At 61.1% G+C, this 22,998-nt stretch overlaps 1 protein-coding gene across 3 annotated transcripts in view; it reads right to left on the reverse strand.

Annotated features, from left to right (window-relative positions):
* Window positions 1–22,998, reverse strand: part of GSE1 (Gse1 coiled-coil protein) — a 387,465-nt gene that overhangs the window by 237,569 nt on the left and 126,898 nt on the right. For all 3 annotated transcript variants that reach the window (XM_045987493.1, XM_045987491.1, XM_045987492.1), the window contains exon 2: window positions 6,342–6,522. In XM_045987493.1, coding sequence (XP_045843449.1) covers window positions 6,342–6,522 — 181 coding nt within the window. The remainder of the gene's footprint in view (window positions 1–6,341; window positions 6,523–22,998) is intronic.

Here is a 22,998-nt window from a genome sequence, read left to right on the forward strand (position 1 = left end):
GCATCAGTGCCCGGCTCAAGCTCCCACTCCTGGGGCCCCCACCTGAGCCCCAGTCACCTCTTCATCTCCACCCGAAAGCCCGATCCTGGGAAGAAATGGGGGCTCAGGCACTCAGACCCTCTTGGCGGCAGCTCTGCGGGCGAGGCGTGTCTCTGAGCTCGTGCCCTCATGGACTGCATTTCAGCCAACGCTCGATGTACCGTTTTACGAAACTGTACGTGTGAAATTCTCTTCTCTAATTTCATGAAACCGATATCAGACGCCACTGAGAGTCACACGCCAGCCAAGGGGCCAGCTGAGAGCGAGCGGACCCTGGGCCAGCCGAACAACAGAGAGAAGGGTGTTCAGGCCGTGGGGGTGAGCGAGTCCGGCTAAACGTCGGAGAGGCTCCTGGGGCGACAAGGACCCCCAAGCAAAGGGCCTCTCTAGGCTGCCTGGCTTTCTAACCCTCCTGCCCCGACCTGCAGGCCCCGGGCTCCCCAGCATGACCCAAGCTCCCAAGAAGATGAACCCGCAGTTTGTCGCAGAGAAGAGAGGCTTTGGATCCCGGCGCGACTGCAGCCACACGCAGGAAGGGAGAGCGGGTGGAGAGTGGGGAGGCGCCCTGGAGGCCAGACGGAGCCCTGCCCACAGAGCCAGGGAGAGGGGGAATGTGGGGCTGGAGAGGCCGAGGCTGGCCGGTTCCCCCCGCCCACCGCATCCTCCGAGCAGCTGGCAGCTGGGGTAGGCGTCCTCCGAGTTTCTCTGTCAAAGCACTCAGCACCAGCACCCGCTCCAAGTGAGGCCTGCCAAGCGCTTCTTGGGGTCAGAGCCAAGGACACAAGCGGAGGCCCAAGGCCAGGAGCCCATTTGCCCAACAAAAGAGACAAAAGCCTTTATGGGGCCCGACCTTCAGGGGGCCACCGGTGCGCTCTCTCTGCCCAGGCCGGGCCCGGCATCTGTGGTTCTGAGAGCCCAGCCCGGCGCTAAGCCCTGGACGGGGAGCCCCCTTGGATCCTCACAGACTGTGCGGGAACTGGGCTGCAGGCACCGTGTGCTCACACCAAGCTGGGAAGAGCCAAGGCAGAACCGGAATGTAGGAATGGGGTCCGGGACAACGAAGGGGCCGCAGGATGGGCGCCCACGAACATTCACTTCCGGGGCGAGTCCATGTTGCCTCATTCCCCTGGACCCCCTCCTCCAGGATCTCAGCCCGGGGCCTGAGGGGCTCGGCTCCCGGGAGCCTGCCCGATTCGCCCCTGGCTTCCTTCTTTTGCGTCCCTGGCTTGACCCCTGAAGGGCGCCTTTCCTCGGGGAAGCGGTGGCGGCGGGGGAGTCCCAGCACCTGCTTGCAAATCTACCCCATGTCAGGGGGAGCCGAGGGGTGCACGCATTTTCCTGCTCTTGGCACGACGACTCTGAGCAGAACGGCCCTGGAAACGTGCTGCACCAGGTGGTTTCTCGGCAGCAGATGAGGAGATGCAGAGGTGTCTGTGGCGGAGCAGCCGGGGCCTGGGGAGAGGACAGGAGCAGGGAGCGGAGGAGGCAAGAGCCGGTTCCAGGTAAAGCCTCAGCCCCGCGGGAGCCCCGGAGGGTAAGCTCCACCCTCTGCTGGAAGCCGAGGGGCCGGGCTTCACATTCCCGCACTGGCCAGGCATGAGAGCTGCCCGCCCTCCCCCTACAGTACATGGGGACCAGGGACGGGTGTCCAGGTGGAGCGCCCCAGGCTCAGACCCAGTTCTCAGAGCTCACGGAACACTGGGCGAACTGGCCGCCGGGACGTGTGGCTGAGGCCGAGACCCCCGGCCAACCCCACTCCCGCAGTGCCCAGCCCCTCCTACAGCCCCGGGCCCCCTGTATCTGGGTGGGGCGGGAACTGGCTCCAGCCAGGGGAAGGGACAGGGGCCTCAAGGTCAAGGTGGGTGAGTATCCAGGGGCTCTCCTGTGTTCTCTGCCCCTGTCTGCTGGTGATGGAATCCCGGCACTCTGGAAGCCAAGAGACGGCAGACCATAGGCTGAGGGGACCCTGGGACCCTCTGTCACCCAAGAGGAACCACGATGGCCTCAGGATTATCTGTCACAGCACCTGTCAGGCCACAACTGATTTTAGAAGTGACTTTGGGGTGGGCAGACCAAGGGTCCTGAAAGATGTCTGTGTCCTATTTCCTGGAAGCTGTGACTGCCCACACCACCCCTCCCGTGGCAAACGGGACCGCCGACCGGGCACAGAGAGCGTCCCGGGTGACCCAGGGGCACTCGTGCAAGCACAGAGCTCACACTCGTGGAAGGAGGGGGCAGAGGAGGCCCCGGAGAGCAGGGCGGAGCTGCGGCGTCGCGGGCTCTGTGGACGGGGCCACCGGCTGGGGACTGCGCACAGCATCCAGAAGCCGGGGAAGGCCGGGACATGGAGCAGCCCTGCCCGCCCCACTGCGTTCAGCCCACCGAGACCACGCTGGACTCCCGGACCCCAGAACTGTAGGAGAGCAACTGTGGGTGGTTTGAAGCTGCCAAGTCGGTGGTCACCTGTTACCCGCAGCAGCAGGAACGCGAGAGGACAGGCCTCTTCCGAGATGAGCCCCTGCCACGGGGGTGGACAAGAGCAGTGAAAGGGGCAGCTTCTGGGCTGGGCCAGGCCAGCGGGGTGCAGATGGGCAGCCTCCTCCCCCTCTGCCACTAGCCCGGTTCCTCCTCTCTGCTGCCCCATGAGCTGTGGTCACTCCAAAGCCTGGAGCCAGGAGAGTGGTGGCTTCCTGGGTGAGAGGAGAGCAGCAGCTCTGGGGAGAACCAACAGGGGTGGCCGACCGAGCACCCCAGCCTGGCAGCTGAGAAAGGGAGGGGCCCCGGGAGCAGCGCTGTGACTGCAGTCGGTTTTGGCCCGGTCTCCTGCGACCCCACTGCAACCCCATTAGAGAGGGCCTGTGACGACCACTGTATCTCTCTTTTATTAACATATTTTATTGATTTATTTGAAAGGAAGAGAGAGTGCGAGTGAGCGAGCACCGGGGTGGGGGTGCAGAGGGAGAAGCAGACTCCCCACTGAGCAGGACTGGATCCCAGGAGCCCAGGATCATGACCTGAGCTGAAGGTAGACGCTTCGCCGAGTGAGCCACCTGGGCACCCCTCCACTCTCTCTCTTAGTGGAGACATTATTTGCTACTTCTAGAGCTCAGAAAGGCCATCTAGGGCCCATGGGGCACAACTTGGGGCTACTCCTTTGCTGTGCCGTATGGCAATCCTGATGATCACAAAAGCAGAACATTCACAGCGACCACAAGGCGAATGGCACACCCCGGAGTTGTGCAGTGTGCAACGTGTGCAACCTTGCACGGCAACCATGAGTACCTCCTTGATGTGCATCCCACTGACATCATGCTACGGGAAGACTTCTTTTTTACCACACCTACTCGCACTGGAGCAGCCAAGCTTTGGGAAGATTCTGAACTTTGCCAAGTATCCATGTCCGGGAAGTGCTGTGCTGATTTGGAAACTTGGACCTGGGTCTTGGACACCAAGCCACACCCTTGCTTATCACCAGATGGTGCTGCTTCTCTCCCAAGGAGGCCGTGGCTACACAAAGACAATTGTTCTGGAATGCCTGTTCCCATCCATTTGTGATGAGTTGGGAGTGTCCTCCTGCTGGATTTTACACCACGTGTGAGTACTTGTGCGTTCACCATGAGAAAGGGATCTTGCTTTGATTAAAGGTTTAACAGTTTCAGACAGAGCTGAGCCTGCGGGCTTGTCTCTGTACAAGAGGAGGCTGTCCTATGGCCAGGTTTGGGTTGCACCCTTCTCTCCCCCATCCAGAGATTTCTGGTCAGTCTAAGGTCTGTGCTTGCCTACGCCCCGGCTGTCCCTACAGCCCAGAGCCACGCTCCCTACAATCAGCACGTGACCGCATCCTAGGCGGGCACTCTGAACCACGCAACACCGCCTCTGGGAGAGAACACAGCAGGGTGGCCCCCCGTGTCCCCGAGAGCACCCCGTCCAGCCACCTGGCCTGGCGCGAGGGCTCCTGCTGGGACAGCTTCCGCCCCCTAGCAAATACTGCTCTTTGCATGCAGGATGCTTGCAGGGCATTGCGGGACAGAAATGGACCGTGCTGGGTAGTTACCTGCAAGGCAACAGATGCTCACAGCCCCCTGGGCCTTCTGAGAGAGGCCTCTGCCCCAGCGAGCACTGGGGAGGGAGCCACCACTGCAGGGGGTGAGGAGAGTCAGTGGAGAAAAGGGGGTTCAGCGCTCTGGAGAGAGGAAGTGGCAGGACTGGGGGTGTGGGGGGGCAGTGTGTGCACGTGGATACGGGTCCCGTGTATGTGTGCCTGTGAGTGCGTGTAAATGTACGTGTAAGAGAGTCCCGGGGCCCGTGTGTGCACATGGGTCTGTGTGTGCGTGCCTGCGTGAGAACCTCTGTGCGCGGTGCCTTTGCTGGCTGTGTGTGCGCCCGTGTGGCCCGGCTCTCGTGGCCGTGTGGCCGCATGTGCTCGCCTCCCGCGCTGCCCGCCGATGAGAGGTGGCAGGTGTGTAATGAACCATCAGTCACTGTCACGTTTCTGAGCAGCATCAGCGGCCTCCCGGGGAGGAGTCTGACTCCAGGATGGCTCTCCAGGCAGGTCTCCGGCTGGGAAGGCGCCCGCTCCCCTCCAGGCAGGGCTGCAGCTTGACCGGAGCAGCTGGCAGGCGTGGGCCTTGGGCCCCTGCCCTGCCCTGGGCAGCCCCAGGGCTGGGGGGGCTGGGCCTTGTGGGTGCCATTTGGGGGTGGGGAGGCGACGGTCCCCCAGGGTCAGATTTGCAGGCTGCTACCCAGCACAGAGGCATGGTTGGGATGGGGGGGCAGGACAGCATCCTCGGGGACACCGTGCCAGGTGCCTGAGAATCACAACGGCGCCGACTCCAGCCCCCACCTGCGAGTGGTCAGGGCCAGCCCCGCACCGGACCCTCTTCCGTCCCAGGTACATGGATTCCTACACCTGCCCTGTAAGCCAGGCCCTCTCAGCCTTTGCACCCATTTCTCAGATGAGGAGGGAGAGGCATGGCGTGGAAGAAGGCACATGTCTGCGGCTCGCGTGTGCTGGGGAGCGGGGGACGGCTCCCTGAACAGTATCCCTGCCCACTACCTGCACGCCCACCTGCCAGGGTCTGAGAACCTCTCGGAGGGCTGGATGGCCCGGGGGCCCCCCAGAAAGCTGGATGAGTCCCTTGCCGAGAACACTTCATGGATGCCCCAGAGGGCAGCCCAGACCCTGAGGGTGGGGCAGGCCAGCTTCCCTCACCCCTCCCATCTGCCCCCCCCAACCCACATAGGCTCACAAGCAGCCCTTTCCATGGGACTCGCAACCGGGGCTGGCGCGGGTCTCAGGACTCAGTCCCCTCTGGACAGTGACACGCAGGGCACCTCAGGGACCCCCTCGGAGGGGGCTTGAGGACAGAAATATGGCCTATGGGGCTGCTCTAGGACCCTCCTCAGATAAGAACGCAGGCGCCCACGCACACCGACGTCCAGCCAAAGGGCCTGCCAGGGAACCACTCACAGCCCCAGCCCGGGTCCCACAGGCCCTGCCGTAAAAGCCTGAGGACGTCACCCAGGCAGGGACAGCCCCTCTGTCATCGGGGAAAGTGCCAAGACGGGTGGGCAGGGCCTCCGAGGCTGGTACGGTGGCAGCGAAAGGCACACAGTGGGCTTCGGTGGCCGCGTCTTCCTCCAGCCACACGCCCAGGCTCCCTCTGGCCGTGCGGAGGCTGGCCCCGGAGAGCGCTGCGGGCCAGGCCCCGGCGCATTCACCACGCAGAAGCCCGGGAACAGTGCTCGTGGCACGGGTGGAGAGGGGCTGCACAGGGCATCGCGTGGGGAGCTAGGACGGCGGCCACACAGACGGACCTGGGCCGCCAGCCGAGACGCAGCTCAGACCCATGGGAAAAGTAGACAATCACGGTTCGGGCAAACACAGGTGTGCCGGAGAGAGCGGCGCGCGAGCGGGAAGGTTCCGGGGTGGGGGGACGCGAGAGCAGGTGGAGGGCCCATCTCCGCGGGTTCTGGAGATCCCGGACACCTGCTCTAAAGCGAACGCGGGAACACGACGCAATTACAGCTCAGAGACACAGCACGCGGAGGCCGTCTGCGAGTCAGGGACGACAGGGCGCCGGGAAACAGGGGTTCCAGTGAAACCACAATCTGACTTAATCCCTACGCAGTGTAAGAGCCAAACTCAAGGAAGGGAGACGCTGCCTCCAGGCTCTCCCTGAGAATGTGCTGACCGTGGGGTGGAGGGCCACGCCCGAACTCAGTGCTGGGAGCCCCCCTCCCTGCTGGGGATGGCACGAGCCACACCAGCACCCAGAGACGGCAGAGCGCGCAAGTCTAACCTGTGCCGGGCAGGTCCGCTCCGGTCCCGGCCACGCCGCTCTGCGGACACCGGGTGGGTCCTGGCTCCTGGGCGGTCCGGGGGCCTCTGGGCGCGCTCTCTGCTGTGGCGCCTGGCCGGGGCTCAGGCTCCCTGGTGGGGACGTGGACGGCTGTCGATGCCTCGAGAGATGCAGACGTGACCTAGGAGGACAGGAAGGGACAGGGTGAGTCTTGGCCATATTTGCCCGAGCCGCTGGGCACCACGCCTTCCCCATGATGGCCTGGCTTTGCCGTTAGGGACTCGGCTGGTCCCCAGGAACCCCAGGGTGAGTCTCTTCTTTGCCCGGTGACCCCTGCCCGAGGACACCAGGCTGGTCACTGGGCCGTGGGGCTCCACCTGCTGGCCCCGTTGCTCCCCGAGCCCCTCAGCCCTGCACGGAAGCTGGCATAACTACCTGCCGGTTATCGTGACTCCGATGATTAGCCCAGCGAATCTTCAGTTCACGCTACCAGGTGGTCTCCCCATCCCCCCGGCCCCAGCCCCTCGGTCCACAGTTCTTTCACTGCGCTGAAACACACCTGACACACGGCTTACCATCCTGACCCTTTACAAGTGTACAACGGGTGGCACGAAGTACACTCCCAATGAGCAACCATCGCCTCAACCCATTTCCAGAACTTTCTCCAGACCACCTGACACTCACCATCCTACTTCCTGTCTCTATGACTCGGACTATGCTGGAGGCCCCATCCTCTTCCCACATCTGGGCAAACGGAGGCTCAGGGAGGCGCCGGAGGAACCTGAGGTCACAGAGCTGCTCCACTCCTGGGCTGAGCCCCCCCCCACCAGTCAACAGGGCTTCGGGTCCTGGGCTCGTACCTCCAATCTCAGAGGCCCTGCCCTGCCGGTGGGGGAGGCTGTGGGCCAGTCCCACCGACCGGCGACCCCCCACCTCCCGACGACGAGCTCCAGGGCCGTCGGAAAGCAGCTTCATGTTGACCCAGTTGTTTTAGGGATTAGAGCCATAAAACCAAAGTGCCCTAAGAGAGATGGATGGCCCAGAGTTCCCCGGGTGAGCAGGGGCCCCGCCAGCCCTCCCTGCGAGAGGCAGATACGTTTACCGTTTGTTTCCGGGAATGCTTTAATTTATGGGATCCATATGGTGACTCTGCCCAGACCACAGCCCCCGCAAATCCCACAGGCGTGCTGGCGGCTTAGACTGGAGCCAGGCGGCACCTCAGCCCGGCACACTTCATTCCCTCGCTCGCTGGCCCAGGGGCCAGGAGCCCCATGTGTATCTCGTCTTGTCGGGCTCGAGCTGCCCTTGCAGTCTCATCCTGGGAAACTCTGCCAGGCGCAGGCTGCTGTGTCCACCGTGGGTCACAGGACGGCTTGTCCAGCCAGCCCGGGGATGCTCTGAGGGGTGGTGCCTGGTCAAACCAGGCAGTGTTCTTGCAACCCCCCTGGGGTGGGCTATGGGTGGGGGAGTGGAGGAGGGCAGCGGAGGGAGAGACTGGCTCTGACCCCTTCCCACAGGCTGGTGGAAGGGAGAGAGGGAAGAGCCCCCTTCCTGCTTCTCCTCCTGGAGCTGGGGCACCACGGTCCTGCTGGGGGAAGGTGGTGGGGGGCCACCTCTGGGAGGTAGGGATGGCTTCCAGGATGGGGAGCGGTGGGCAGGAGGACCCCACTTACGATGTACCATGCTTGACCCTCTCACCCACCATGTCACGCACCAGAACACAGAGGCAAGAGGAGATAAAGTGGCCTGAGCTCTCAGCTGTGATTGGAGGCATCGGGATTTGAACCTAAGTGGCTGGGAGCAGACTCAGCTGTTAGAAAGCAAATGGAAGACGTGGCTATTAAGTAGAGAAGAGCAGAGAGCAAAAGGGAATTTGACTAGGCAAGAGAGGTGCAGATGAAAAGCACTGTAGGAGTTAGATCTGTCTGGGCCTGGAGAAATCCAGGCAGTCTTCCTGGAAGAGGTGGAATTTGAACTAGGCCTTCCAAGGGAGCAGATTTTGAAAGGGAGGGAGGACAGGGAGGAAAGAGAGATTTGAACCCTCATTCCTGAGGGGCCAGAAGAGTAAACCATGAACAAGGACAGAACACAGGGGGATGGCACGGTCTCAGTGCTGCCGATGTCACATGGAGGGAACAGAGCCCCACCTTGCCAGATCAGATCTTTCAAGAGCAGCCTGCGAAGCTACTTTCATTCATTTATTTTTATTTATTTTTTAAAGATTAATATTTATGGGGCGTCTGGGTGGCTCAATGGGTTAAAGCCTCTGCCTTCAGCTCAGGTCATGATCCCAGGGTCCTGGGATGGAGCCCTGCATCCGGCTCTCTGATTAGCAGGGAAATGGCTTCCTCCTCTCTCTCTGCCTGCCTCTCTGCCTACTTGTGATCTCTGTCAAATAAATAAAATCTTTAAAAAAAAAACCTTTAAAGATGATTATTTATTTGGAAGGGGGAAGTGAGCATGTGGTAGGGAGGGGCAGAGGGAGAGGGACAGAGAGAACCTCAAGCAGACGCCTCACTGAGTGTGGAGCCTGGTGCGGGGCTCAATCTCACGACCCTGAGATCATGACCTGAGCCGAAAGCAAGAGTTGGATGCTTCCCGACGGAGCCACCCAGACGCTCTGGGAATCCACTTTTCAAAACTGCACTCTCGTGATGATTAAATATCACTATCTAGTCACAACCTGTTAAAACACTGTGTGGACACACCCACAGCTGGTAGGACCGTAACATGGGGCAGTGGCTTTGGAGAGTGACCGGCAGCTTCTCAGAAGGTCGAACGTACTGTCACCCAGTGACAATCCCACTCCCAGGCCGACATCCCAGGGAACCGCAAACCCACGTCCGCAGAAACGCTCGTACGTGCGTGTTTGTAGCAGCCCTCGGTCCCAAGGGAAATGAACTGCGCCAGCAGCCCCCGTGACCCCGGAGGTGGGGCCTTCCCCGGCCGGGCCTCCAGATGTGTGCGCAGCTGGCTTGCGCCTTGAAGAGCCGCCTGCGAGGACCCGAGTGGAGGACCCGGCTGAGTTGCCTGACGATAAACAGGTCGCTGTGAGCTGCTAAATTCGTCATTGTTTGTTACGCAGCCATGGATAGCTACTACAACCTGTAAAGTCTAGAAGACGGCCCGGCCTGATATAAACGTTCCTTGGCACACTGTTGTGCGCTGGGAACACGACAGGAACTGGATGCCAGTCCCTCCCCCGTGCCAGCTCTTTCCTCCGCTGGTGACTATCCCTGGAAGTGAAAGGATTTCGCCCCCTTTCCTCTGGTGCTCACCCACAGCTGCTTAGGATCCCGGGGTGGGGGGAGGGTCCCAGGGGCTTAATGATGGGCAAGGCCGTCTGCCGACAGGTGTGGCGTTGTGGATATGGATCTCACACCCAGCTTGTCTCAGCCAGACAGATCATCACAGGGAGGTTAGGAATCGTCTTTCCTCTGGCGTCAAAGCCCCAAAGACAATTCCTGCCTAACAGAAAGCAGGCCCTGAGCAGACACATTCATCGTGCCCTCTCTACCACAGCCGCGCGTTCCAACCTCCCCAAGGAAGGTACTCTTTGGAGCGGGCCTGGGACATACATCGTTCCCGGCCCCACGGAGCCTGGCAGCCGGCAGCGTCTCAGCGCAGCCCACGGGGTCCCTGCAGATGGACTGGGGTAATGGCTCTCGTTCCTTTCTTTCCCTGGGCCGGGCCATTATGATTAAAGCGGTAGGCGGTTAGTGGGGCAAGGCAAAAGGGGGCCAATTCCCAGGGATCTTTCAAATAAAAGGGGATTTGCAGCCCACCACTGAATTTCCTAATGAGATCTGGTATTGTTACACTTTCTCCAGGGAACGGAGTGATTGCTGGAGAAAACTGACTCCAGGCAAATTCAGGGGGCCGTGGAGACGGTGGATGACACATCCCTGCTCCAAAGGGAAAACCATGCCATGGTGTGGTCGGCACCCAAGTTTGTTTTACTAATCTTACGGGTTCATGAGACGCTCCGCCCCCCAAGCCTGGGGATCCCCCGCTCAATTGTTTTTTAAAAACAGTCTTCCTGAGATATAATTCACACACCTCTCCAGCTCACCCACCTAAAGTGTACAATACGGCTTTGAATACATGCGCAAAATCATTCAACCATCACTAGAATCCATTTCAGAACAGTTCTGTCGTCCCCAAAGGGAGCCCGACCCGCTGGCTGCCACTCCTCGTCCCTCCCTGGCCCTGGCCGCCACAACCTCCTTGCTGTCTCTCTAGATCTGCCTGTTCTGGTGATTCACACACGCGGTCCCTAGGGCGGGCGGCTGCCTTCTTTCATCAGCACGTTTCTCGGTCTTGTCCACGTCGTGCGTGCCAAGCACGGATTTTTGAAAACCAGGGACGTTCCAGTCGGAGGGCCCAGAGGCCAGATGCGGCAACAGGATTTCCTTTCCCAGCACCCTCTGCGGCAGAGCCGGTGGCCGCCTCCCTCCCGGGACCCAGCCAGACCCCAGCTCTCAGCCTCCCTGCGGCGGGTGGGCGCACACTGGGTCCCGGCCACTCTCCCCGGCTGGGAGATCTTGGCGAAGGGACCTCGCCAGGCTTCGGTTCCCTCTTCCACAAAAAGGGGCAGGATGACAATGAATGTCTATGGCCCAAAGAGACAGTGGAGAGAATGAGACACAAATTAGGCGGCACATAGTAAGTGCTCAAGAAACGGCAGCTAGTCTCGTGCCCTGCGGCGTGAGCATCAGGAGCAAGAGCCAACGGGACGCCGTGGCCAGGAGACCCCACAAAGCCTGGAGGGGTGCGTGTCGAGGAAGGCTTCACCGCTTTGGCCTCGGTGGGGGGCTCATCTGGGCTCTGGGGGGGTCTTGGCCGCAGCCGGTAGAGCCACCTTCCAGGTCCCCTCGCCTGCTGCTGGCCTGGGGCCGAGTCAGTCAAGGGGGTCCCTGCAGGAACTGGGGCAGGGCCCGGGGCACGGCCCCCAACACTTTCCCTCACCACCCCGAATCTTATTTTAGTTCCACGTCAGCCCAGGATGCGCTTCCGGAAGCCAGCTGTGCCGGCCTTGAAGAAAGCGGACGGTGCTGCTTATGGCTGCCGTAAGTAAGGCTGACAGGCAGTCACGACCCTTTGAGCTCAGTTGGCGCTTCTGGGAAACAGGCTAGTAACACCCACCCTAGATGTACTGAGCACCAGCTGTGTGTCAGGTGCCCACCAAGCTCCTGACGTCGGTAGCCCCTTTAATCCTCCCAGCAGCCCTACCTTAACTCCCGCCGGGTAGAGGAGAACATGGAGGCACAGAGGAGTCAAGACAGCTGTCCAAGGTCACCCAGCAGTCATAGTCCCATTGGAGAATAGGGCCAGCGGCTGAGTCCTCTGTCCAGCACCTGGACCCCGCAGAGCTGGTCGCAGAGGACTAGCAAGGCCTGATGCCCACGCTCGCTGCCTGAGCAGCCACTCAGCCACGCAGCCACGCAGCCACGCCGGACTGCGATCTCCGGCACGCAAGTCCGTGCTACGGGTAAATGTCATCGGGTCTGCTGGTGGGTTGTGACTGATTTGTTTCAAGAACAAGGCTGGGAGGATGACACCGGGCGCAGAGCTGCAGGAGAAGAGGAAGAGACGCCAGCATCCCGCCTTCCCTGGGCCGCCAAGGAAAGATTGGGCACAGGCCAGAGGCGAAGTCTGGGGAGAAAAGTTACTTCCTTCCCAAACGCTGATGACCAGAAATGCCTTGGCCAGGAGGCTGGGTGAGCACGACCACGGGGCACCTTCTGAACTGGCCGGAGACCTCTGTCGGCCAACTGCTGGGGGACACGGAGGTCACAGGACTGCCGCAGAGGGAAATAAGGGGACACAGCCCAGCCCTGCCATGGGGGCGCCCCATCCCCGTCCCCGTCCCCTGGCCTGCTGCAGCTCCCTCCAGAGCCCACCCAGAGATACCATGCACGACACTCTGGTGGGATTCCCCGTTCCGCACCGCAAGCTGGTGCATCAGAGGCCAAAAACCCCAGTATTTTATGCCCCTTAATTCCGGGTAATAGCTCCATAATGGCAAAGCAGGGAACTCCAAACACTGCAGTAAAGGGAATGATAAGGCTCTGGGTCAGGGGGAGACTGGGCTGCCGAAGGCAGAGTCCCCGATAAGCAGACAGCTCGGGGGTTATTAAATGTGCGGCGCAGCCCGGGCATAATTGGAAAGTTATTAGATGTGGAACACACACAGCACCCAGTAAATGAGTAATCAGGGGCTAATTAAGCTCACGCGACACAGCAGAGCGCACTGGAGAGGCTGGCTGGTGGCTGCCGCCTCTGTGACAGCAATTAGGGGCCCTCGGCTGCAGCTCGGGGGGGGGGGGGTCGCTGGCTCGGCCGGGGGTCTCCATCCGCCTCTTCCCCACCTGAGTCCTCCCAGGTGCTCCCACCTCATAGGGGGCTGGAGGGGAGGGGAGGAGGCGCCGGGCTCAACCAGCCCTGAGCACGGCAGAAGCCCAAGAGGGCGTGTGATCCAGGGCCCGGAAAAGCGAAATCAAGGCTTTGTCCCCGGCTTCACATCTGGCCAGGTGACAAGTTCCTGTGACCACGTGCAGGGAGAGAAAGGGTCCTGCCTCTCCACCTGGACGATCTGGGCAGTCTGCATGGGCCACCGCCTGGAGCCCAGCCGTTTCTTGGACACACGTGTGAACATCCCAGGGGCTCAGCTTCCCCATCTGCAAAGCGGGGGGCTGCCGAGACTCCCCCACAGCCGGAGTGGTCACGAGGATCCCCTCAGCCTAGCACCGGCCTGACACACAGAAAGCCCCAGAATGCGCTCGTTAAAGCAGGAAAGAGAGGGAGATGAGGGATCCCAACCCCACCTGCTGCAAAGAGAAATTCTCAGGGAAACGAGAAAGTCCCCGGATCTGCTGGGGCCAGAGAGCCTCCCGGTTCGGATGAAGCTGGGTGGGTTTCCAAGCCAGGAAGGCTGTGTCTGTGAAGGGCTGAGTGGAAGCTCCTGGGCCGTAACCCCAGAGCGGGGGGCGTGCTTGCCCACCGGGTCTGGCTGCCGCCACACGTGCACGGCACCTACAGAGGCCGGGCCTCTTGCTAGCTTTGCAGGTGTTAGCCGGTCAAGCCTTAGACAGCCCCGGGCGCGGGGAGGGCAGGAACGGTGAGGTCCCATTATACACATGAAGAAATCAAGGCATAAAAAGGATAACTCGCTTGTGGTGCTTGGCCACACTGTGCGGGATGGCAGGTGGCGTGAGATGTCTCTGAGAGTCCTGCTGGAAAGCCGGAGTCTGCCGCGAACAGCTCCCAGCGCCCCAGGAGACACACCTGGGTGGGGCAGGTGCGGCCAGGAAGGGTGGGGTCACGGGGGAGGCTGGCAGGATATCTGGGCGGCAGGCAGGCAGTGGGAACTGGCCAGAGGTAGGCATGTCCAGCTTTTGCCTCCAGCTTAGGGCTGAAAGGAACATTCTAGAAGGCGTGTCCCTGGCTCTTCCCTCAGGCAGGCCTCTGAGGCAGGTGACTCCCTCTCACGGCCTGGGACAGGGCAGAAGGTGGCACAGAGTTTGCTGCTTCCAGGGGGCGAGAGCCTCCCCATGGCCTGCAGGCAGCAGAGCGTGAGGGAGCTGCTGGTGATCCCGCCCAGGCCCAGGCAAGAGCCCTCAGGGACGTCCATGGAGGCCCCTGAGTCCTTGGTATCAACGTGGAGGGCCCCCTCCTAGAGACCAGCCCGGGGAGCTAGCCTGTCTCTGACCACCTGCCGCCTGACACCCCAGCTCGCCTGGGGTCCTCCCCTCCCCGCCTTGCTGCGGCCCACTGCGCTTGCGCATCTCCTCCCGCCTCCCAGGGAGCCAGCCTCCCGCCAGGCACTGGACACAGCCCCCGCCACCCCATTCCCAGCCACGGGTCGGTCTGAGTGATCTTTGGGAAACACCCATCCTGCTTGCATAATCCCTTTACTGAAGTTCTGACCCGGCACAAGGCATCCAGGAACTGTGTGACTTGGCCCAACCTAGCTTTTCACATACCTGTCAAGCCTCTCATCCATCCACCCCATCTGCCTATCTAGCAGACCATGCCTCCAGCCACTTGTCTATCCGTCCGTCCATCCATCCATCCATCCATCCATCCATCCATCTATCCACACATCCACACATCCATCCATCCCTCTGTCCAACAAACATTTATCATGTACCTACTTCCTGCACTATGCCTGGGATACAACAGCAAACAAAACAGTTAAAAATTCCTGCCTTTAAGGAGCAGACGGACATTCTGGTGGGGGAGACACATTGCCATGTCCGTTGGTGGGAGATGCCGGGAAGACAAAAGGGAGAAGAGAATGGGAAGGAGGGCTGGTGAGTAGAGACAGAGTTTTCTGTAGGCCGGCCCTATCAGCAGGGGACATTTAGGCAAAGTCTTGAAGGAAACAAGGGAGCTAGCCATGGAGATAGAGATGTGGGGGGAGGCTGTTGCAGGTAGAGGGAACAGTAAACACGACAGCCCTGAGGTGGAAGCATGATTGCAAACCTCTTCTTAAAAGGTCAGATAATGACTATTTCCAGCTTTAAGGACCATACAGTCTCTGTTGAACCTACCCGACGTTGACATTGAGGCCCTAAAGCAGCGTTGGACAACTTGAAAATAACAGGCTGTTTCAATAAAACTTTATTTAAGGGGCACCTGGGTGGCTCAGAGGGTTGAGCCTCTGCCTTCGGCTCAGGTCATGATCTCAGGGTCCTGGGATCGAGCCCCGCATCGGGCTCAGCCTGCTTCCCCCCTCCTCTCTGCCTGCTGCTCTGACTACTTGTGATCTCTCCCTCTCTCTGTCAAATAAATAAATAAAATATTTTAAAAAAATTATTTATGGACACTGAAATTTGAATTGCATATCACATCATGAAATATTTTTCTTCCTTTGTTTTTGTTTTTCGCAGTTTAAAGAATGTAAAATGCATTTTTGTTTCACGAGTTATACATAAACAAACAGGCTGCCTGATGGATATGGCCCATGGGCCAGAGTGTGCTGACCTCCGTTCTAGGAGCGGTAAGGAGGCCTGCAGGGCTGGAGTTGGTGGGGAAGGGGGTGTACCATTTGCTGCTCCCTCTAAAAGGAGGGGGAGGAAGGTCTGTAGGAGGAGGGGGCTGAGCCCTGACTCAGAGCAGAGGCAAGACGAGGAGAGATGGGATGGTGGGGTGCGGGGGGCACGTGCCGGCCATCTCTCTCAACACATCCTCAGCACACATCGTGGCTGCAGGTGCACCGGCACCACGGAGCCCATCCCCCCACACCCCCTCCCGCTCTCTCCTCCAGGCATCCCACAGGGGCTGGGATGATGAGAGAAACCATCTTGTCTGCTTCAAATCCCAGCTCACTGCCTAAGAGCCATGACCCCTCAGGCAAGTGACTCTACTTTTTTGAGCCTTGATTTCCCCATCTGTAAATGGTAAAGGTTCCCCAGGGCAGAAGCCTCAGTTCAAGGTTCTAGGAGGAAGCAATATAAGGGTCGGCTTAAGAGCCCCTGTTGGCGTCCAGGAGGCCCCCTCCCACCCTGTGATGCCCTGTGCCTCTCTCCTGCTGGAAAGGTCGCCCCCCCCCCCAGATCCTTTGCCTCCTCCTTGGCCAAGGGAGTGCCCCCTTCTGCGGTCTCTGCCCCCAGCTCCCCTCCCCCGGGCAGAGCTGGACCTGCTGACAGCCCGCTTCCTCACGTCCTCATCCTACTGCCCAGACACAGGCCTTACACATCCGTCCCAGACTGTCGCCTTCCCCGCAGACGGCACTCGGTCACCCCAGGCCCTGGCATGAGGTCCCCATCCCAGCAGCTGGAGGAGACATCCGAGTTACGGAAGGAGCCGTGCGGAAGACTAAGGCCAGGGTTCCAGGCGCACGGAACATGGCTGAGGCAGGGATGCAAAGGCCCTGAGGCAGAAGTGTGCCTAGTGTGCTTGAGGACCAAACAGCAAGGGCCCCTGTGTGGCCAGCGAGGATCAAGGGAAGCAGTGGGGTCACATTTCAGAGAGCCCAAGGTCCTTCCTTCTCACGGTGCCTGACTCAGGAGGCAGGAGGCTAGTCCTTGCAGGTTCGACTGCTCTCTGTGTCCCCACACCAGGCTCGCAGCCCAGCACGGCCCTATCCTGGCCCCGCCTGCTGTGTTCAGAGTGTGTGCCCGCCCTCGCTGCTATTCCCTTCAGGTTTGCAACCCCCCATCCGTGAACAAGGCTGCCATGCCCCCATTTACCCGGCCCGGTGATGCTCTCATGCACGTGCCTCCTGGCAGCCCCTCCTTTCTTGCCCTGAGCCGGGGCGCTCGGTGGGTTCATCTGCCATAACTGTTATGCTGAGCTCCCTGTTCCAATGTGGATCAGAGATGCTGAGCAACCTGGCGAACGCCACACAGCCGGAAGAGGGGCAGACGCCCACCCTGGGGCCTTTAAATGACCACGAAGACAGACGTGGAGGAGAGGGTGAGGTGGGGAGGGGGGTGTGTGTGCCCTGGGCTCTGGGGGGCTCATCTCCGCCCCGTGCCACCCCCACAAGCGCCCGGCCGGCAGCAGGTGAACCTGACGTAATTACCGTGGAGGGAACCAGGCCGTCTCACCCCAGGCAGTCGGTTTATCAAGTACTGACAGTACGTTAGCTAAGTGATCACCGGACTATTAATTTTCTCCCCGGCCCTTGCCAGGGGTATTACAGTGAAAAATGGCAGCTTAACCGCAGGGAAATTCTTCAGGGTGACAAAAATAAAAATAGCTCTAATTGAAGTTGATAGAAATTATACCCTTTAAAAACACACGTCGGGGTGCACTGGCTACAATGTAAATTAACGCCGGGGCAGGGTTTCTGTCACAGGATCGTGGAAACACGGTGACAGCCGCCACAAACAGCCTCGCGGGACACCGCATCCGCTTGGCGGCAGCTCGGCCGGGTCCCGCCCACGGTGCCGGGGAGGTGGCAGGAAGGGCTGGAGGCTGGTGCTCACTGGCCTGCGGCCGCCGCCGCACCCGCCCCCCTGCCCCGGTCCCCGCGTCGAGGGACAGAGGCAGCCAGGGGACACCCCATGGGCCCCGGGACAGGCCGGTGGACCCAGAGGCCCGGCCTCCAGCAGGAGACCCTGCGCGCTAAAGCCAGAGGCCAACCCAGTTCCCACGTGATCTTGACGGACATCCCGGGAAACGTGGGAGCGTTTGCGGGTCCCGGGACCAGGCAGCCACTCGCCTCTCCGAAAGGTTTGAAAGGTTTGAACAGAGCGACCCAGCGAATTATAAAGGCAATGGCAGTAAAATAATAATAAACACGGGTAGCATCTGCTTGGGGCTCCGCACCGTTTTTAAGTGCTTTCCACGTATTTTAATTCACTTAATCCTTGCAACAACCCGTGAGGTACACATTGTCGTTATCACGATCGTTTTCTGGACGAGGAGATGAGTCTGGAGGCCCGGAGGGGCTGGGGAGCCAGCCTGGAGGGATAACGGGGCTCAGCGGCCTCCAGAGCTGCCCCACCTGCCTCTGCACCCCACGCGGGGGGAGGCCCATCACCCGCCAGCAGCCACACGGCACGTCCTGCTCAAGGCTGAGTCCGAACACGGGTGGCGGTGTGGACGGCAGCGCCCAGGGCTGGGCCCGCACGCGTACACTGACTCGCACAATTTATTTCCATTTTGGCTTCGCCCTCACCTGTCGGGACTGGAAAGTTCCCCTGAGCTCCCAGTCTGCACCCTGAGTCGTGCCCAGTATGCACGGGGGCGGGGGAGGCGGCGTAGAACAGGACGGACCTGGTCACTCATGTTAGACTCTTTCTCAGCCCCGGCCCTGTGCCAGGCATGGCTCCGGGCGCTGGGGGGTCGGCGGCGAGCCAGACGGGAAGGTTCCGGAAAGACAGACAGTAGAACAGCCGCCCGCTCGGGGTCCACAGGCAAACAAGAAAGCCAGGCCTCGCAAATGAATCTCCACACACAGTCTCGTGGTGTAAAGACACCATCTGGGACTCTAAGACTCCGACCGGCAAAGGACTTTTAAGTTTATTCCTTCAAAAGGAAGAATAAAGGGAAAGATTAGAAGAAGCTCCCCTTCTGTCGCTTTCTCTCCACACACAGGTGCACACACCCAGGTCCGGGGAAGGAGGGGGAAGGGGCAGCGATACTGGGGGGACTTCACCACTGTCCCCTCTGAAAAGACCCAAGGGACACAGGTGGCCTGAGGTGTCCTGAGGCGGGAGGGCACAAGAGGGACTCCAGGAGAGCGAGCGTGCCCGAGGGGGGGCCCCATGGTCCCACAAGGGGCTGGTGCTGCTCATGACGGCCCCAGGGCCACCTCAGGGCCCAGGCGCGAAGCTGCGACCTCGCGTGAACACCTGCCGGGCTGCCCAAACCAGCGGCGCTCCCGGGACGAGCTGGTCGGCTCCCGCCGCTGGGGGCCAGGCTACGCTCCGCACGACCCCATCTGGTTCTCCAGCAACGGCATCGCTCTCCGTTCAAGCTCACCTGGCTTCAGCCACGGACTCCTTCACCGTGGGCTGTGTGGCCCCGGGGAAGCTCCTAAGCCTTTCCGGGCGCCTGCGTCCTGCCTTGTAAAATAGTCCTGACAGTAGCCATGTCACGGGAAAAAAACAAATGGCCTCAGACACACAGGCTGGTCCTCAGGACCTGAGCAATGAAGCCTCGATGAGGGGCGCCTGGGGGGCTCAGTTTAGCTGTCTGCCTTCGGCTCGGGTCATGGTCCCAGGGTCCTGGGATCGAGCCCGGCGTCGGGTTCCCTGCTCGGGGGGAGCCTGCTTCTCCCTCTCCCAACCCCACTGCTTGTGTTTCCTCTCTTACTGTGTCTCTCTCTGCCAAATAAATAATAAAATCTTTAAAAAAAAATTACTCAAGTCGAGATGATCTTACATCTCCTTACAGCAACCCCTAAGACAAGTATCCAGCGTCATCCGACAGACGTGCCAAGCGCCGTTCAAACGCTTTATGCATCTTAAATTGCTTGATCTTCACTCGCCCATCTGGTAGCTTCCGCCATTACACACCCATTTTGTGGATGTGAGGACTGAGGCCCAGAGGGGGTGAGTCAGACGCCCCAGATCACACAGCCTGCTCTGCGCCCAGATGTTGTCATCCTCGGTCTGACTGTGACCGCCACACGAAACTCCCCCAGAACAGCCCGAAAGTCCAGAGGGCCCTCGGGTAGCCCCCATCCTACAAAAGAGGCTGAAGGACTTAATACAGACACTGGCTTTGAAGTGAAGAGAGACGCAGAGCGAGGGGAGTCTGGAGCCTCGGATGGGTAAAGCCCTGATGTTTCAGCCCCTGGGAAGGAGGGTGGGTGAGAATCCAGCGGAAGGGGGCGATAATACCAGTGGGTGCTCTCCCAGGGCCCAGGGCCCAGTGACCGGGGCTGGTGCACAAGGCATGAGCCTGGAAGCAGGAGGCTTCAGAAGCACGAAGGGGCCCTCCATCCCGCATCCATTTTCCAGATCTCTATTCTGATACCAGTTTCCTTAGACCACGTGGAAAAAGGAAAACCACCACAGAACACCGGAGAGGTGCAGGCAGAGGGCCGAGTGGCCGGGGACAGCACAGGTGGCTGGGCGGGGCCGGGAGCGGGCTCTGCACATTCTCCAGCGACAGCGTAGACGCTTCTGGCGCCCCAAGAGCTCCGTGGTGGGAAGAACCAGAATGGTCGTCTGCCCCTGTTCTGTCCCGGCTCCCCCTCATCCAGCGCCCCGAGCCCTGCCTGGCTGTTCTCCCCTCATAGCCCTGGAAAGTGGGGATCCCTGCCCCTGGTCCCCCACTGCCAGAATCCCCCCACCCCAGCTGGGGGCTTCTGCGAGGCTGGAGGTGAGCAGAAAGCTAACCCGTTCTTGGGCCGTGGCTTCCTTTCTTTGGGCCTCAGGGTCCCCAGCTCTGAAGCAGGCGTGGTGCCTCCTCCCGGGCCTCTCCTGGCTTTCGGGCTCAGGCGTTATGATGGCTGGCGCCGTCGCTGGAGCAGAGCACGGGGCGGCCAGGGGCGCCACGCCTGAGCGGGGGAGCCCGGGCATCGGAGAGACGCCGGCTGAGGCGCACGTGTTTTAAAATTCCCACGTGGATTATTCAGGACACCTGGTGGGGCTGATGGGGGGGGGGGAACGAAGGGGAACTGAAGCCTCCGGAGCCTTCCCTGCACCGAGGTTCACCAAGAGGGGGTGCCCTGAGGATGGGTCCGTGCACAGAAACAAGGCACGGCCCCAGGAGGAGGCCTGCAGGCGGCCACGGGGCAGGGGCCGCAGCGGGGGCTTCGGGCCAGGACAGAGTCCAGTTTCCGGTTGGCGAACGCGCATGCTCACAGGGAGGCCTTAGCCTATGGCCACGGAGCCACACTATGGAGCCGTGGAGATGCTGCTGGACGTCCTGAAGGAGTCAGAGCACCAGCAGGGACCGGGTGTCCTCGCTGCTCTGTTCTTGTCACGGTGGCATCTCAGGCCGGTCCCCAGAGCGAAGGGCTCACAGCCCCACTTTACAGGTCAGGAAGCTGAGGCTCGGGAGGAAGGCAGTCCCTGGGGCTCCGCAGCCCCGGGTTGGGGGACAGGAGCCAGACACCAACGCTGGGGCATAGAGCTCCCTGTTCCCTCTTCGGGAACCTGGGGGGCCCAGCCCGGCCGGCACTTCCCGAAGCTGAGGCCCGGGTGGGCATCTGCTCAGCCCAGCTGGGAGCCTGCCAAATTGCCAGAGCGCTGGGTCCTTGCTGATTACTCATTTTTGCTAGATCAAAGGCCTCATTGATTAAAAAGCGGATTGAACTTGCCTGCTTGCCTCCCTGGAAACAGCGCTAAGACCGTAGACCCTCTGCCTCTGGGCCCTGCCCTCCTCCTGCCCAGCTTCGTGGCGGGCCTGTGGCCATGGTGGCCTGGGCCAACAGGCCAGCACTGGGCCAGCTCAGGGGGGCTCACCCACACCCCGTGTCTGGACAGTGCTGGGGGGCTGGCTGGGCTCAAGGGAGGGCAGGGGGCTCCAGGGAGGGGTCCTACCACCCCTGAGCCTCGAACCCCACCCGCTGGTCAGGATGCCAGGTGAGATCAGGCACTGAGCCACCAGCCCAGGCCTGGGAGGATGGCGATGGGATGAAGACAGAACAGGCTCTTCACTGGGGGCCACGGGCCATGTGGGGGCCCCACCAGCCACCCCTACGCAGCCCCTCCGCCCACCAAGGCCCTGTCCCCACGGACGAGCCTGGAGGATGGAAGACAGTGCTGAACCCCAAGGAGAGCCCCACCGTGTGGATGGGCGCAAGCTGGGGCAGGGGGGTGTCAATAGGGGGGACAACTCCCAGCCGTGTCCGGTGACATTTCGGTTGTCACTCTGGGGGTACGCCTGGCATCAAGAAGGTAGGGGCTGGCACGCTGCCTGATGTCCTGCCAAGCACGATGATGCCCCCTCCCAAGAATGATCTGACCCCACGTGCCAGCAGTGTCTAGGCTGAGAAACGGGACAAGAGACCCTCATCCCAGAGGAGAGGAAGGGAGAGGCGGGGGCAGATAAGGGTGCAGTGGGGCCCCCCTGCCCTCGAGGGAAGCTGTACCCGCCCACGGGACAGCCCCGAACAGCTGTGCAAGGGCACACGGCTCTCTGAATGCCTGCACTCCCTCTAGCCCACCAGCCTGGGAGCGGGTTTTATGTCCTGTGATCCACACGGGATCTGTGCCGCGGGGACAGCGTCCTGCACGGACCACCTGCACGTGTCGTCAGGTGACTTCCAGCAAGGAGACGGCTCTAGATTTTCTCCGCAGCCCCGGCTCATTCAGCCGGAGGCCCCGAGAGCAGAGCTGAGCCTTCCCCAGAGAAGGAGCAGTCCCGCGTATGCACGGCGGCTCCAGCCCGCGTGGAGAGGTCCGGCTGGGGGCGGCAGGTGCTGGACTCGCCCGGCCGGCCCCGCCCTCACCAGCCAGCCCCTGGCAGTGCATCCTCACAGCCCTCTCCCTCTGGTTCCGCTTCTCTAGCAGGAACTGATGGGTTCAGGGATTCACAGAAGGGCCCAAGGCGGCTGGGGGTGGGGAGGACACACACCAGGCATTGATCACGAGCTGTCATGGTCACGAGCAGCCACCAGAGGTGGCCAGTGGCCTCTGAGAGCAAATACAGCCCAGGAGCAGGCTGAAACCTCCTGCAGGGAGAGAGGACGGGGGGGGGGGGGGGGGGGGGGGGGGGGCTAGAAATGCAGAGTCCCAGGTCGCCAGGCCCTGTGTTGAACCTGAACTTTAGCGAGCCCCTGGGGGACTCAGAGGCCTACCCCAGGCTGACAGGCCTGAGACCAGCCTGCAAAGGGCCTAGATGGTGGGGGAGGGGGGATGGCTGGGCGTACCCAGCATGGGGACTTGCCCCTGGGATCCTCGTGATTAGCAGCCACGAATGGCCTCTTGAAGGCGAGAGCGCTTCTGAGAGAGGCACAGACAGGAGGAGCCAGAATCAGGGGTTTCCATGTAAGGAAAACAACTAAATACACAGTGTGGGAACAGACGCTCCCTCCCCTCCCTGCTGAGGACTCGCATTTACCAGTCAGGACACACCAAAGCCCTGGTCTCCGTGCTGCCAGGTTGGAGAAGCAAAGGTGGGGAGGGCAGGGGAGGAGAGTGCAGGAAAGAGGAGGGGAGGGCTGGGCAGGGGAGGGTAAGGGATGGGGAAAGAGGGTAGGAGAGAGAAGGGGAGGGCAGGGGAGGGCAGGGGAAGAGAGGATAGG

This window comes from Meles meles, chromosome 19 (assembly GCF_922984935.1).
Source record: "Meles meles chromosome 19, mMelMel3.1 paternal haplotype, whole genome shotgun sequence".
Taxonomy (NCBI): domain Eukaryota; kingdom Metazoa; phylum Chordata; class Mammalia; order Carnivora; family Mustelidae; genus Meles; species Meles meles.